The 15,638-nt window shown below is 39.3% G+C and overlaps 2 protein-coding genes across 2 annotated transcripts; both read left to right on the forward strand.

Moving 5' to 3' along the window:
• Window positions 1-937: 937 nt before the first annotated feature.
• pld6 (phospholipase D family, member 6) lies at window positions 938-5,767 on the forward strand. The gene is made up of 3 exons (XM_078268947.1): window positions 938-1,116; window positions 1,509-1,738; window positions 4,976-5,767. Exons 1-3 carry the CDS (start codon window positions 938-940, stop codon window positions 5,242-5,244), a joined length of 678 nt encoding a protein of 225 aa, XP_078125073.1. The 3' UTR covers window positions 5,245-5,767.
• A 1,093-nt stretch (window positions 5,768-6,860) lies between these two features.
• Window positions 6,861-14,847, forward strand: rab3da (RAB3D, member RAS oncogene family, a). The gene is made up of 5 exons (XM_078280940.1): window positions 6,861-7,028; window positions 8,889-9,122; window positions 12,698-12,816; window positions 13,772-13,896; window positions 14,021-14,847. Exons 2-5 carry the CDS (start codon window positions 8,889-8,891, stop codon window positions 14,206-14,208), a joined length of 666 nt encoding a protein of 221 aa, XP_078137066.1. The 5' UTR covers window positions 6,861-7,028; the 3' UTR covers window positions 14,209-14,847.
• Window positions 14,848-15,638: the final 791 nt, after the last annotated feature.

A 15,638-nucleotide genomic window follows, 5' to 3' on the forward strand; every position in this document is an offset into this window, starting at 1 on the left:
AGATGATTGCCAGTGACGAAACAGCTTCTGACACAGTCCGCGTGGTGGCGACAGAAGATGCTTAGGTGTGTTGTCTAAAAATGCTCTCGTTTTATGTTTTGACATGCCCTGCTAAATTCTCGAAATATTAAGTTGTCAACTTTTTATACATATTTGCAGTTAGCGTGGTTTAAATGGCGTTTGTGTCGTAGTTTGTCTTCTTTCCTCAGTGTTTGGGGTTGATATGGTAACTTACAGTACGAATCACCGTCGTCAAATAAATGCAACTTTAGCTAGTGTAGTAAAAAGTACAAGATTTGCCTCTGTATGTAGTAAAGTAGAAGTAGCATACAATTTCAATACCTAAACATTGTGTAACTGTATGTTGTTTCTGATGTTTCTGTGGGTTGCCATATCTATCAGCCAGTATGAAAAGAAAACGAATCGTATGCTGCTAAACGGTTAAATACACAATACATTCCTATTATAACATACAATGTATGTGTATTTTGTCAGACAACATTCAGAGGTTTCGTGCAGTTATAGTATATGACATTAGATCGCCAAATAATGATTATTTTCATCATAGACTGCTGCTGATTATTTTCTCAATTCAGTTTATCGTTTTTTGTCTTAAAAATGTCAGAAAATGGTGACAAATGCCTATTATGATTTCCCAAAATGACGTATTTAAAGAGGCTACAACACAAATATATTACATTTGCAAGGATATAAAATAAAAAAAAATCGAAAAGGTGGACTTAGGGTTTAATTGGCTTACTTTAGCACTACAAAACATATGCAAAACAGATACTATAATCATAATTAAAACAATTTGAAACCTTTATGAAAATGCATATAATCATGCAAGACAAAACATTTTATGATTATATGTAAAGGTAAGAAAGTTTGCATTATAGTACATGATTAGTTTGAACGTTATTGTGTTATGTAGTAAATGTCAATGATGTGGACGGTGAAGGTGGTCAGCCTGGGTGTGGTGGGCCTCTCTCTCAGTGTGGAGCTGCTTAGCTGGCTCCTCCGTCACCTCAGGACTGGAAGAACCCTCAATGAGGTCCTCTTCTTTCCCTCAGAGATGGCCTGTGTGGAGCACATCTTCACTCCCTCGTCGCCTCAGTAAGTGAAACATAATCACTGAATTGAGTAAAAGGAAGCTATATATGATTTTCTCTGTATCACTGTCAAGTGTGTTGTGACAGCGCATGGCCACTTCATAGCCCCTAGATGCATTCAGTAAGTGGATTTGCTCAGTGCAATTACCATTCCTCGTCCCAATTGTTTCCCACTTAACAGGACTGTTCTTTTACCTACTGAATAAGTGTTTCACATAAAATAATACCTAAAAAACCCAATTTGGGCAGTTGGTTTCCTCACCTTCTGGACAACCTGGGTAAGAGGTGGAATATGTAAACAGAAAAAAGGATGCAGGATTAGTATACCCTAGAGAAGATTAACAGTTGATACATAAGTAGGCAAACTCATATTTTCTCTTGTTTTGGCTTTTCCAGTTCCTGTCTCTGCCCGTTGCCTCATGGCGTAGAGACCTCTTTCGCTCGTTTTCTTCGCCGCATCCTGTCTGCTACCTCCTCTCTGGACTTGTGTGTCTTTGCCTTCTCCAACATGGACCTGAGCAGGGCTGTACTAGCGCTGCATAGCAGGGGCGTCACCATCCGAGTCCTCACTGATAAGGACTACGCAGCCATCACCGGCTCCCAGATAGGGGTCCTCCGCAAGGCTGGTAAGGGAAACAGATCCATGTATTTTATTTATTTTTTAAATCATTGTGAAGTACTATATATGTCTTCATGCTGTGTGACAGTCACTGTGACGAACCATCCTTATTATGCCAAGCAATTTCAAAAACAGGCCCGAGACATATTAAAAATATATATAAATAATATCTAGAGATATTACATTATTGTGACTTTTGTAACAAATAATATCTAGAGATATTATTCGTTACAAAAGTCACACTAACCCATGTGGGGTCATTATAATGGACAAATTTCACTTGAAATACATGAAGGATGACTCTGGTCTTACTCAATAAAAGGTGCTCCCTCTGTGTTCTCGAACAATCTGTGTCATTGTCAGTAAGTCCCACAGGGTTCCTTAGTGGTGAATGGAGAAATGATAGGAACTGTCTGGGGGAATGGAGGTTTCTATTACAAGCCTTCCTATGAGTCATGGTAATCATGCTCTGAAAGCTCTGAAAGATTTTGCGTCACGTGTCCGACTCACACTGTCTCACTTTCTGTCGCAGCCCTCTGCATTTAATAAATTACTGCCACTGCATATTGTTAAGTAAGAATTAAGTGAGTAAGAAATTGGCAACCAGACAGCAAATTTAATCAGGCAAAGTGTTTCTAAGTGTGTGTGTGTGTGTGTGTGTGTGTGTGTGTGTGTGTGTGTGTGTGTGTGTGTGTGTGTGTGTGTGTGTGTGTGAGAGAACCACTTTGGCACAATGGACAACCAACTCCTCTTTCCATACTGTATCTATTTTGTCTGCAGAAACCTTTTTTATCCTCAAGTAACAATATGTCACTGGCACCTAAGTGCTTTGGATTAGTTTGCTGTCACTGGTTTGGATAGTCCAAATATTTCCATGAAATATTCCCAGAGGCTCTGAAAGGGCAGGGGAAATTATCTTAAAGCGACATCTTCTGGACTGTCCGCGTCCTGGGGGCCAAAACTGCATTTACTCTTTCCCATTATGGCTCTCTTTACTTTGAGCTGAACATATTTTAAAAAGGCAGAGCGACTACACAGAGCGATTAAGCAGGTTAAGAGTCTTAAAAACATTCCTGGTAATAGTGTTTCATTTTCTTTAAAGGGACATGAACTTACTCCTTCAAGAGAGAATTTGCATGTCTAATCTCTCTCCCAGTTTAGTCTGCTTTCCAATCTACAAATTAGTAGTCTACAGTGTGATACAAACTGAAATCAAAATACCCTACCAAAGTAATTTCCATTGTACACAACAGAAGAGAAACTATTTCTATACAAAAGATTAAAATAGCATTTAGTATTCGTAGCATATTCTGTGTTACAACCAATATTATTTTTGATTTACTGTATATCCTTGGTTTATGTAAAAGAGCCACTGCAGTTATTTAGTAAGCTAATTTTTAGTTGCAATACTCAACAATAACAAATAAATGCACATCTTTAGGAAAAGCTGATAGCAAGTAGTAAGTAATCATAATACACATACATATTTAAGAAATCTGACAAGTGAAATAAATATAAAGGCCTACTGTATGTTTAAAATTGTTTGTCAGATTGAATAGCTTCTTCTCAGGTTCCCCTATTCAAATGATTTCTACTGCTCAGTCTGGAAAAGAGCAAGAAATAAGTGTCTCGTGATTTTATGTTTGTTTTATGTTATTGTGTTGTAAGCTATTGATGAAATGATTTTGCAGTGGTGAAATAGTTTATGTAGTGAAAGTACAAAACTTTAAAGCTCCATTGTGTCATTTTTTTAGTTGATTCTTAGCAAAATCCCCTTTGTTCTTTCACAAATGTGTGCTCATTCATGTGTAATTACTTCCACCAACTAATCAAAGTATTCTCGTAAGCGTAGAATCTGCCATTCAGAATCATTCAGAATACATACGTAGCGAGTCGCTCGAATGGCGGCAGCCATGTTGCGCCTCCATCTTTAAAATACATTAGCCAAAGAGGGACATGCCTCCACCTTTCGCGCTTTTACACTCAGTGCCAGGGAGGGGGAGAAGATTACTTGCGACTGCCGGCAGATTTGAAAGCCTGTTGAAAATGGAGGATTGCGCCTATTCTCGAGGACATGTAACGGAGTCGCCAAGGAAGTTAAAAAGAGAATTAAAACGACAACGCGACCGGCAAAGCAACAAGACCAAAGTCAATATTGGCGTGGCTTTTCCAAGATGGAAAGAGCTCATAAGGAGCAAGGATTTTAAAAGGGACACCAAAGTTGCCTGCTTTCTTCTCAAAAGATAATTCTGCCTATTTGTGTAAATTCGACGTTTTATAGTTGCTTGGCTAACTATAGCATGGTTGTGCATAACGCTAGATCAACGTCTAGGATACTTTTCCTTGTGTCAGTGATGACAAAGGATTGTCTACCTTGTAACATAAACGTAATCATATGTGTCGTGATTTCCCTGGCAGACAACTCGCGTCATGTGCAGTTGTAACACAGACGAGCTACAGCTAGAACAGCTGTGTGTAAACGACGGCGATACTAAGAGCTAATTTCGGTTTCATTGACATTGTTCATACTGCTCAGAGAAATATATTAAAAACACAAACCTCCGTTGCTTCTCTCCTACGCTGTAAACATTGCCTTACACTATTAATCTCGTACAATATACAGAATAACGATAGCACTGATACTTTACTAGGCGTTTGGTGTTTTAAGCCCCCAACGTCGCCTTCCAGGCACCATCAAGCACTTTACTAACATTAGCGTGCATATGTTTGGAAACCTGATAGCTGATGTTAGCAATGAAATAACATACAATTATTATTACACTGGAAGGAACACTCACGGACGAAATCGTACTTCTTGGAATAATACGGCCACCGTAGGAGTTAGAACGTGCTCGGAATGGGAGGGGCTAGAAAGTAATAATCAGTTGGTTGTCATATACAATTTCACCGCTAGATGGGAGAAATTCTTACTCAATGTAGCTTTAAAATGCATTTAGATTTGTTCTAAATATATTACCCGTCTATATTACAACTCATCAGGTGAGGTCAGCACTGTCCATTTAGAAACTTTTTTTGTACTTAAGTTAAAAAGATAAATAAAAAGCAGGAACATGAATTGATACTTATCCTTTATGTATTCACAGAAAGCACCTTATGTAGTATTCAACATATCCACATTCCCATTAATATTCTTTGTGCACAACCCAGGACTACATAGCAAGGAAACTCTACAGCATTAAAGAATATTCTCCACCCTCTTGCCTGTCTACCCTCTGCTCCGCAGGGATCTGTGCACGATGCGACGTGGGTTCTGTTTACATGCATCACAAGTTTGCCTTGGTGGACGGCCGGCTGCTCATCACCGGCTCCCTCAACTGGACACTGACAGCAGTGCAGAGCAATGTGGAGAACGTCATTGTCACCGATGAGCCAGACCTGGTGCAACCCTTCATCAAGGAGTTCCACAGGTTATGGGTGCACAACGATCCAGCCCGATACCTCCACTCAAATGACCAAAAACCTGCTCACAGTACCACCAGAACCTTGCACTGATAAGCCACGATGAATATTGAGTCAGAGCTCATCAACCTTTGAGGTAGAAGGTATGCATGTTAAATATGTCCAGGCAGTTTGGCCACAAAACATTGACAGAATTGTATGTTTTCTTGTTCTGTTCTGTAACTTCTGACTTTGGAGGACTTCAAGTGACAATGTTACTGTTCAAGATGATGGAAGTTTTGTGGCAGTGTTATTTTAAATATGTATCAGAAAACGTGTCTGATTTACCAGGCTATGTCTAGAGTTAAGAGTTCCTGTTTGATTTTATTTTTTTCTTATATTTTACTGTTTGGCTTAAGATGAAGATAATATCCACAAAATAGATGTGGTCCAGTTCTAAAGAGAATACCTCTGTTTGTGTTAGTTGAGAACATTTCTTAATTTAGAAAAAATAGGCTATTTAGGAACTTGAGTTGAATACCTTTTATTAAAAAAAGAAACACAGTTCACTATGTGTATAACTCTATTCTAAAAAAAACTGTCTGTGTATTGTTTAGGGTGTGCTACTGAGGTCTCAGGGACGATGTTTTGCTAAGCACCAATAAAAAGCCTCTTTCACACTGCAGTTTTGGCAGGTCTGTTGCATCACTGCCCCACAGCTGTAGTTTTTCTCTTGCTCCAACATGATTTTCTCTGTTTTAAATTCACAGTCAGGCCTTACAGCACAAGCACATGCTGGAATTCTCAATGCTTAACAATACCATCCTTTGAAGTTTGCAAACCAAGTAGAGCTGATCTTGTTTGGACATGATTCATGTGCCTGGGTGCAATGCTCACAGTCAGGATGATGCTTGTTGAGAAAGACCAGGACAAATCATACAAACCCAAGTAGGGTTTGTATGATTCAAGACTTTGTAATATATCAGCGATTTACATGTTGAAGTTCAGCGTATTAAATGGGAATGTTAGACTTTATGAATCAGCTGCTATATTTTATCCACGGTATAAAAGTGACCAGGTACTATTGAAACTCAAGCATCAATTACGACAGAATAATACCGGAAGTTTCGTGATTTAGCCTTCAAATTAATAGTTTGATAGGACAAACGGTCATGCAAAGTTTGTCAATGTAGTCTTCCACAATCAGTCAATTAATTTTGTGTCATGATATAGATATTGACTATCAATGGTTTTTTGGACAGTTGGTCAAAACAAGCCATATAAGGATGTCACCTTGGAGTCTTTCTTTTTTCACTAGTTTCAGTCTAAACAATCAATTTGAATCTAAATTCTAACATTCTAAGGAATGCAATTAGTGACTCACAGCTCTACATATTAACATTACTGAATATAAATACTATAATATACAATAGTTATATGATACTACGCATCAACACTTCACAGAATCACAGAGGATGAAAAGCAACAGCTGCGTAGCCTATACCGAACATTGCAATATGCATGCGCAATACAAACTAAAACGATGACAACTCAACTTTGCTCCAGAGTTGCTTAAACAAATGACGGATGTGTTCAACATGGTTTTTAAAATGTGTTGACCATGGTTTTAATTTTTACATAGCCTAAGTTAGAAAGAAAAAATGTATGGTTTTATTTTGAAAATCCTTACCGGGAGTTTCATTTATATATCCTTGCTGACTTGACTTTGGTTACACGGTGGGTGTCCCAGCGATAGAGGCACATGCACATCCTGGAGATCCGGGAGTGGAGCGCCTGAAGTGGAGCGCCCGACTGCAGCGCACACCCATCGGCTTTCAGGTAGAGGTGGATGAACCGCGGGGAGGACGGAGGAGACAGACTCATAAACAACATTCAAGGTAAGTTAACATTGAACACAGTTGCCAAAAACGTTTTTAATGTCATCAGGTTGTAGTTGAGCTACCGTATGGTGGGGCAGTTTAGGCAAATTAGGCTAACTAGCCTACAGTGTCAACCTAACGCATGTCAAAAAACTTTTATCTTTGTGTTTGTAGTACATCAGGCTGGTTTGTGTAGCTATAACTAGATTAATTCTAGGTGTGAACAAGTGTCGTAACCCCATGTGCCCCCACAGTAACGTAGCCTGGTCTTTCAAAGTGCACACACCATTTCCATTTACCGTTTCCATTAACTACTTTTGACCTAACCACTTTATGTCAACATCTGCTGTTAAGTCTTATGTTGTATTATGACGCGGTTGCTTTTATGCGAAATGCCCGGTTTTCATCTGCATCCAACGTTGTAAACCTCAACACACACCATACCCGTTTGTACGTTATTCACACTGATGTGTAGGCGCATGCGTGGATATTAGTGTTTTGCTGAGTGTGTACAGCAGCACGCCGGCCAGTCCCTCTTTATGATCTTGGAAGTGGTAATGCTGAGCTGGTCTCCTGAGAGATCGCAGTCATCGGGGAGGAGTACAGGACTCAGCTCAGCCTCTGGGAAAGAGGAGGGGGGGGGGGGTAGATAGATGATGTGTGGATGAATGGATGGGTCAGCCTCCTGATGATGCAGAAAGACGGAGGAAGGAGAGAGTGTGGAGTGGGATAGGGTGAGATAATTATGGATGATGTCAGGAGGGATGCATAGTTGGATGGATGACAATGAGAGTGATGCAAGGAAGTGTGTGTGTGTGTGTGTGTGTGTGTTTAAATGGCAGTGTCAGTGGGTTGATGGATGATGGACAAAATATACAGGGAGAGGAGGAGAATCTATTGCCCCCTCGCCCACTGCTCAGCATCCACTGATCCCATAAGTTTTTGCGACGTGAGTCCATGTGACAAATGGACAGGGAGCAAGCAGTGGGCGACTGATAGAGGGAGAAACAGTGGAAGGAGCTCGCCCTGGTTGATGATTCATAACACAGGGATGAGAGCTCAGAGGGATGAGGGGGGAAGATAGACCATTTTTAAAACAACACTTCCATTTACTAACATCTACTTAGCTATTAGTCTGGATGCATTTCAGGCATGTGAGTGTATATTCTCAAATTGCTGAGATTCCTCACTCTGACATTCGAACACACGAGTACTGTCTTACCACATCGCTGTCTCCCCACAATCTTTAAATAAGCCAGTATCAGCTAGGGAGGCTGGCGATGGAGCCAAATCATACAATCACTCATATCAAATGCTACCTTCAAGATATATATAAAATAATACAAAATAGTTTACTAATCCATTAATTGACAAATTCATCTTATTTTTTTTATTATTTTACAGCACAAATGTACCTATATTCTTCTGCTGTCATACGTAATGTTTGCAAGTGTGTTTTCTGGTGAATTGTTGCTTGCAGAGTTGCCTGCGACTAACCATTGTTTTCATAATACAGTATCAGGTAATCTGTTGATTATTTTGTTGTTTAATGGATTAAGCGTATAAAATGTCAGGAAATATTTTTTCCAAAGCCCAAAGGGACATCTTTAATGTATTGATCAACAGTAAAAAAAAAAAAAATTATGTTCAACTTACAATTATATAAAACTGAGAAAAGCAGCCAATCCTGACATTGGAGAAGAAATAATTTTTGCTGCTAAATTAATGAAATGATTAATCACATAGTGTTCTTAGTTACAGGTTCCATTAGAAACACTTCACAATTATGGTGGATACTTTTTTATGAATGAGTTTGAGGTTATGTATGAGGGAATCTGAAAGACCATTCTTCTCCTCTTGTACTACTTCATTTGATAGATGGCATTAGCCAGAGATGCAGGAGCGGGCCAGGAACAGAGAGATGCAGCCGACCAAAACTTTGACTACATGTTTAAGCTGCTGATCATCGGCAACAGCAGCGTGGGAAAGACCTCCTTCCTGTTCCGCTTTGCAGATGACTCCTTCACTTCAGCCTTTGTCAGCACAGTGGGCATCGACTTCAAAGTCAAGACCATCTACAGGAACGACAAGAGGGTCAAACTTCAGATCTGGGTACGTTGGAAAACTTCACATTGATCTTTGAAATATGCCGATAAAGGAATATATTTTCTACATGCTGGTGGGAGATGTATGGTAAATCAGTGCCATATAACATTACATTTATTTCGCTGGCCTTGTATCCAAAGCGACTTACAATAAGTGCACTCAACCATGTGGGTACAAGCCAAAAAGTGCAAGAATCATGCAAGTACATCAACTTCATCAAATATGCTGTTTACTATACCACAAGTGTCTCATGATGTATTTTTTAAATGCATTTAATTCACAATTTGACTGTATTTAGTGTGCCATTTATAAAGGTGAAAATTAGGTGTAGAGCCAGATGTTTTCTTTCCATGGACCAACTAAGAGCGGGGGAAAAGAAAACTAATAAAAATGGAGAACAAGTCTTACAGCAGAAAGACAGAAAGATATAGACACAAAAAGTGTCTGTAAAATTGTCAAATGGCATTATTATTGTCTGAAACTTAGTAAAGTGAACTGCAGTATAACATCCCACGAGTCCAAAGTTAGAATAGTGTTAGATGTAAAGGTTTTGAAGAAGGTATTATAAAAGCAACCCCCCCCCCCAAATTTTAAATGTTTGTTTCTACTCTTGAATAGCTGTAGTGATATGTGACAGACACAGCTATGTTACTCTTTTAGTTTATTGTTGTTTAAAAGCAACATTTTTTTTTAAATCAGTACATGTAGAATAATAGGATTTAGTTTTTTTGTTTTTCAATTTTAAGTGGTTTGTACTCTGTTGCTTGGCAAATTATCCTGGCATGAAAAAGAATCACAAAGCAAAGCTAATTTCATTCCTTCACCTTCCTGCTTTCAAACTGTTTACCACCGAATGCACAGAGTCTGGTGGAGTGGAAGTCTGGCAGATAAGGCCAGTACAAACTGAAAGATATTTTCTCAGTGCAGCAGCAGATGAGTAAATGCTGGCAGACTGTGTTACAGTTCGAGTAGATTTAACTCTAATTAATCTGGCACATAAAAAGTTCAGAGTGCTGAGTGTAAAAACCTAATGTGTGTAGTTTTTTTTTACGACTCTGATTGGGATATTTAATATGTGGTGTTACCTGGGGCGGTTGCTTTGTTTATTAACTGACATCACATGTGGCAGACTGCCTGAAAAGATTAGAATTAGTCACCTTGTTTGGTCCTCAGTTTATATACTCTTAAGGCTAATTTACGTAGCCGCACCTTTAGCAGTTAGCCAACATAGATACAATGACACATTAAAACTTAAAAAATGTAATTGTTTATGGTGGAACACTGTGGTTACTGCAGGATTTGCCACCTCTTACATTCACTACAAGAGTTTTTTTCATATATATATATATATGTATATATATATAATGGTACATTAACACCATGGAATACAGAATATATTATTGCATAATTAAATTAATGAAAATGTACAAAAGAAAAGTCTAATTTCATCACAGATTTTACAGACTTTTTCATGTAAATGTGTTCAGGAAGGAACAAAATTGTGCATTGTTCAAATTGCCAAATTTGACCCACTATATCAGAAAAGCCATATATTGATCACACTCTGCTTTCCTGTAATAAGCATATAATCATTATTTTCTTAATAGTGCCCAAGCATTGTGGAAATGAGGCAGTCGGGGTAAACTCCAAAAACCCAACACGCTAAAGGTCGTATTATCATTCAGTTCATCGAGGATAAAGAAAAGAACCATAAGTCTCTGTGTTGGCTACCTCTCGTCATAAACGACTGAGAAGAACAAACATTTGCCTAATTAAGTTTAACAGGATTAAGGATCTAGTTAGCCTCCAGAAGAGGTGTCAGTTTAGAAAGAGCTGTGGCATTCATTAAGGTCTGAAGAGTTCCTAATAATTTCCAGGAGAATGCTCAGGAAGCATTTTCACTCCTAACAGCAGATACAAAAATTATACTGTACAGAGCAAACAGCCTTGACAGTCACTATAGCAGCAAAATTGAGTATAAAACACTGCAGTCTCTTTAATGTCAGAGCTATAATTTACTTGGGGTAATTAACTGTATTTACCTTGGGGTTGAGAGGTTCTCATATGCAGCTTCAACCAAAGGCAGAGAGAATAGAGCTTTTGAAGGCGTTGTTGCACAGCATAGACTGTTTGTCCTCACCCCATTCCATAGTTTGCCCTCTTACACGCCACAGCCTGTCATGGATGTGGCGTAAACTAATTTCTCACACTCCGCAGTTAATGGCAGTTGATGTTTAACATCGTCCCCAGCCGGCAGGGTTCATGAAAGATGCATGGGTTTGAGCTGCTGGAGCCGAATGTGCTTACTGTGCAGACTGACACCCAGGACAGATCTATTACTGAATGTTAGTGGAAGGTTAGGGCTCACCCACAGTGCTCCTGTTAGATGATAGTAATACATCTTTACTTAATGTATTCAGCATAGCAGGCCTTCTCTGCTCTGCTTAACAATGATACAGTTGCATACTTTAACACGAGGAAGGCTCAAAGTAAAATGTTATTGGCTGCTGAGCAACTTGAATGGGTTTCATGGGGCCATTAGAATAAACTCATTTTGTAAAACCCTGCACCAAAGTTGGTCATAAAGGGGTTTGAGATGGTGGTAACATATCATGCTGTGACTCCTTCACATACACTATACAGTGTGGTCCCTTCAACATATACTGTACCCTAAATCTCCATCTAGAGTGTGTGACGTTAATATTGTACATGACAGCTGCTGGCTTTACGTTTGATCAGGGGAGAACATTTAAACCTATGAGATTAATCAGTTAAAGTCTTATTTCTTGGTGCAGTTTTACAGTAACGTATCCACATCAGAGTTATTATGTAATGCTTTAACAGTTTTCCCACAATCAGACAAGCATAAAGAAGAAAAATAAAATCTGCAGAGCTTATTTCTGTCCCTTAAGGTATAGCCAAGAAGCAGAGAGCATATCCCAGTGTGTTTACAGGGTGTGGCAACATCAACACATGACAGACGGGATTAGCTTCTGTACCAAGAGAAAGAGAGTTAATGATTCCCCAAGTTAACCCTGTCCTTTCCCTGTTCCTTTGAGATTGTGATGTGGTTTAAACCAGAGATCCGGGACCCCTAGGTGGTCCTCAGAGTCACTGCAGGGGGGCCTCCAAATTATTGTTAATTTTTGAAAGTTTTTTTCAAAAATTAAAACGTCTTAACATGAATCCCACATATTATTAGCAAATATAAATCCACACTGATGATAGGCTTACTGGTCTATAGGGAAGGTAGTCACTAAGGTAGCCATACACAGACACAGTAAATCCTAAGGATTCACTGTGCCACATGTATGTGTAACATTAAAAGATGATTTATAAAATCATGCCAACAATTATTATTTTAATAGCTTAGTATTCTATGCACTAAAAAGGTATGTATAAAGGCTTTATGCCGCCCTACACCCAGTTTAATATGCAACTTCATTTTATACAATATTAGTAGTAGGGGGTCCCTGATCCGTCTCTCTTTCAGCTAAGGGGTCCTTAAAAAATGTTGAAGACCCCTGGTTTAAACAATATAAGTCATTGATTGATTTCTCAGGTGTGTCGTGTGTTTACAGGACACAGCAGGGCAGGAGCGCTACCGGACCATCACCACAGCTTACTACAGAGGAGCCATGGGATTCCTGCTAATGTATGATATCACAAGCCAGGAGACGTTCTGTGCTGTACAGGACTGGTGGGTAGACCTTCAGCTGTAACGTCCTATACCATTAAACCACTGTTTATATCAATATGTGTGTGTTATCCAACAGGTGAAGCATTTGTAAATCTGACGATTTACCTCCAGTCCTTGTAAAATATTTACTGTAGTTAAAGTATGAAGAAAACCCTGCAAAATAACTAGCAATACTTGAAATGAATAACTGCAAATGGGAAAAACTCACAGCTTTAAGTCCATACATGTACAGAAAGTTCTTCATCTTTAAACAGTAGCGGAAGAAGTACACATATTATTTACATATTTAAGTAACAGTAGAAATACTACTAAATTGTCACAAATAAAAAACCTGCAATCAAAATTATTTAAGTGCAAAAGTGTTATCAGAGACAATGTCAAACTTCATGGTTTAGAAGCAAGATGGTGCAACTCAAGCCCCTTTCACACAGCCTGTTCAAGGCAGGACTAAGTTGTTGCACCTTTAAGCTGGCAGCGGAGGTAGTCACAGAGCCGAACCAACGTCCGTGTGAAAGGGACAGCTGGCATGGCGGGACTACACGCCGTAGTGATGCACAAGATGACCTACAGGTGTCAAAAAGCAGCGTTCTGAGCATTGTGTGTACAGTCCACTTTCTCTTTCTCAAAAACACGAGCGCAGCAGTGCTCAGTCTGTCTCTGTCCTTCTTTCTACTGACAATTATAATGCATACATTTGGTGGTTTGTGGGACGGTTCGGGTGGTCGATTAATGGTACAGATCGGCTCACACACACTAGACTCCGGCGCTGTTGTGTTTAAAAAGTAGCATAAAATTGAAACATTCATGTAAAGTACATCTTCATCAATGTACTTCAAAACTGTACTTAAGCACAGCATTTGAGTAAATGCGCTTTGTTACTTTTCTCCACTGGCTGCAGGAAATAGTAAGGAAGGAAGCAGTAAAGTTTTTGTGAAAATGTTGTGTTGTTTCCCAGGGCAACCCAGATCAAGACGTACTCGTGGGGCAACGCTCAAGTAGTGCTGTTAGGCAATAAGCTGGACTTGGAAGAGGACAGGCAGGTCCCCACTGAAGATGCCCAAAGACTGGCTACAGAGCTTGGTTGGCACACACACACACACACACACACACACACACACTTTTATCACATGCTTAGCAAGAACACACAATACAAACATCAAACATACTGACTCACTCATACTGTAGTTTTTCTTTCTCTTTCCAGGCTTCGAGTTCTTTGAGACCAGTGCCAAAGACAACATCAACGTGAAGCAGGTTTTTGAGAAGCTTGTGGACGTCATCTGCGAGAAGATGAACGAGAGTGTCAACGGCGATGCCAGTCTGTTAGCCAATCACAAGGAGGCCTGCCTGAAGGAGACGCCCCGCAGCAGCACGGGTGGCTGCGCGTGCTGATGGAAACATCTATCATTGTGAATGTACTTATTCATGTTACTGCAATACTATCATGGTTTCTTGGCTCCCTTTTTCTTTTATGTGATCTTTTCACAACTTGGTTGCAACTCCAGCTTCATCGTAATTTGAATGTGACTGTTTAACACTGAGATGCCAAAGAGCTGCAGTGAGCAGCTGTGCCTTTTGTTATTTCTTGTTTAATGGGTGAACAGCACCTGTTGCAGGTGAGGATGTGAATGAAAGGCATGAGCCAAATCAGCATGGTGTAGGGATCACTGTGATTTACTTATGCCATGCTACCCCCTTGTGGGAGCTGTATGGAAATGCATCACTGGGGCTCATTACCGCACACTGTATCCTGTGAACTTGTAATCCTGCTGAGGAAGAAGGCTCCTAACTGTTCAGTACAAAGTCAAACATACCTAAGGTTGAAGTCATACGTACCTGAAAGGTGCTGTGTCATTCCAGGTCTATGTGCGCAGTCCAGACTTGTTATTACTCTTTTGGAGGGATATTGTCATGTGCTTTTAATTTATATTTGTCTTTTTGTACCTTTAATGGTTAATGCTAGTTCAATATTTCCTTTGCCAGGGTTATTGTGTCTCTCTAAAAGTGGGTATTAAAAGATGTGGATCTATACAGTATGTCTGTTGGTTTTAATTTGAAGCAATTCAATAATCTTTCTGTATTAAACAACACTTCTAAATAATAGGAAAAGTTTGATAGTTTTCTACAAGTTCATACACAGTGTTGATGTTAGAAATTAGTCACTTTAAAATGGAATCAATTATTTCCATTTTATCTCCAAAGAAAATGAAACATTCGTCAAGTTTTGTCTTTATTCCCAACATTCAATTATGTAATGCCTCTTTTTAAAAGGGTTCTGTGTTTTGAGCCTTGTGTTAAATTTAAGTAATCATTCATGAACATCAATATTGTAAATTTATAAGTTCCTGTTCATAAATGTTTCCGTTTTATTTTTGAAGGGACTTTGGTCACCAGGAAATGTTTTTTATCCCAACAGCAAAGTCAGTGACGTGTAGGGCATGAACTCTGTTTCTGTGTGTGTGTGTGTGTGTGTGTGTGTGTGTGTGTGTGTGTGTGTGTGAGAGAGAGAGAGAGAGAGAGAGAGAGAGAGAGAGAGAGAGAGAGAGAGAGAGAGAGAGAGAGAGACACCTGTGAGAAGATAAAGGGGCATGAGAAAGCCTTGTTGAGCAGACATTGCTGATTGATCAGACCTCAGCAGACAGACTGACAGAACTGCACAGGTACAGGCTTCATGCTCTTTCATACTTTATTAATTTATCCAACTATATGATCAATTACTAAAAACTTTTAAATTTTTAATATACCTGTAAACCCACCTAAAACACAACGATTTAACATATGACGTGATCCAGTATGTTTTTGTCAGAGAGAACTTTTCATCT

Source organism: Sander vitreus, chromosome 2, assembly GCF_031162955.1.
Source record: "Sander vitreus isolate 19-12246 chromosome 2, sanVit1, whole genome shotgun sequence".
In the NCBI taxonomy this organism is placed as follows: Eukaryota; Metazoa; Chordata; class Actinopteri; order Perciformes; family Percidae; genus Sander; species Sander vitreus.

Coding starts and splice junctions, on each gene's coding strand:
- pld6 (XM_078268947.1), top strand. CDS start 938: ATGTCAATGATGTGGACGGTGAAGGTGGTCAGCCTGGGTGTGGTGGGC. Junction 1,117..1,508: donor TTCACTCCCTCGTCGCCTCA/GTAAGTGAAACA, acceptor TGGCTTTTCCAG/TTCCTGTCTCTGCCCGTTGC. Junction 1,739..4,975: donor AGGGGTCCTCCGCAAGGCTG/GTAAGGGAAACA, acceptor TCTGCTCCGCAG/GGATCTGTGCACGATGCGAC.
- rab3da (XM_078280940.1), top strand. CDS start 8,889: ATGGCATTAGCCAGAGATGCAGGAGCGGGCCAGGAACAGAGAGATGCA. Junction 9,123..12,697: donor GGGTCAAACTTCAGATCTGG/GTACGTTGGAAA, acceptor GTGTGTTTACAG/GACACAGCAGGGCAGGAGCG. Junction 13,897..14,020: donor AAGACTGGCTACAGAGCTTG/GTTGGCACACAC, acceptor TTCTCTTTCCAG/GCTTCGAGTTCTTTGAGACC.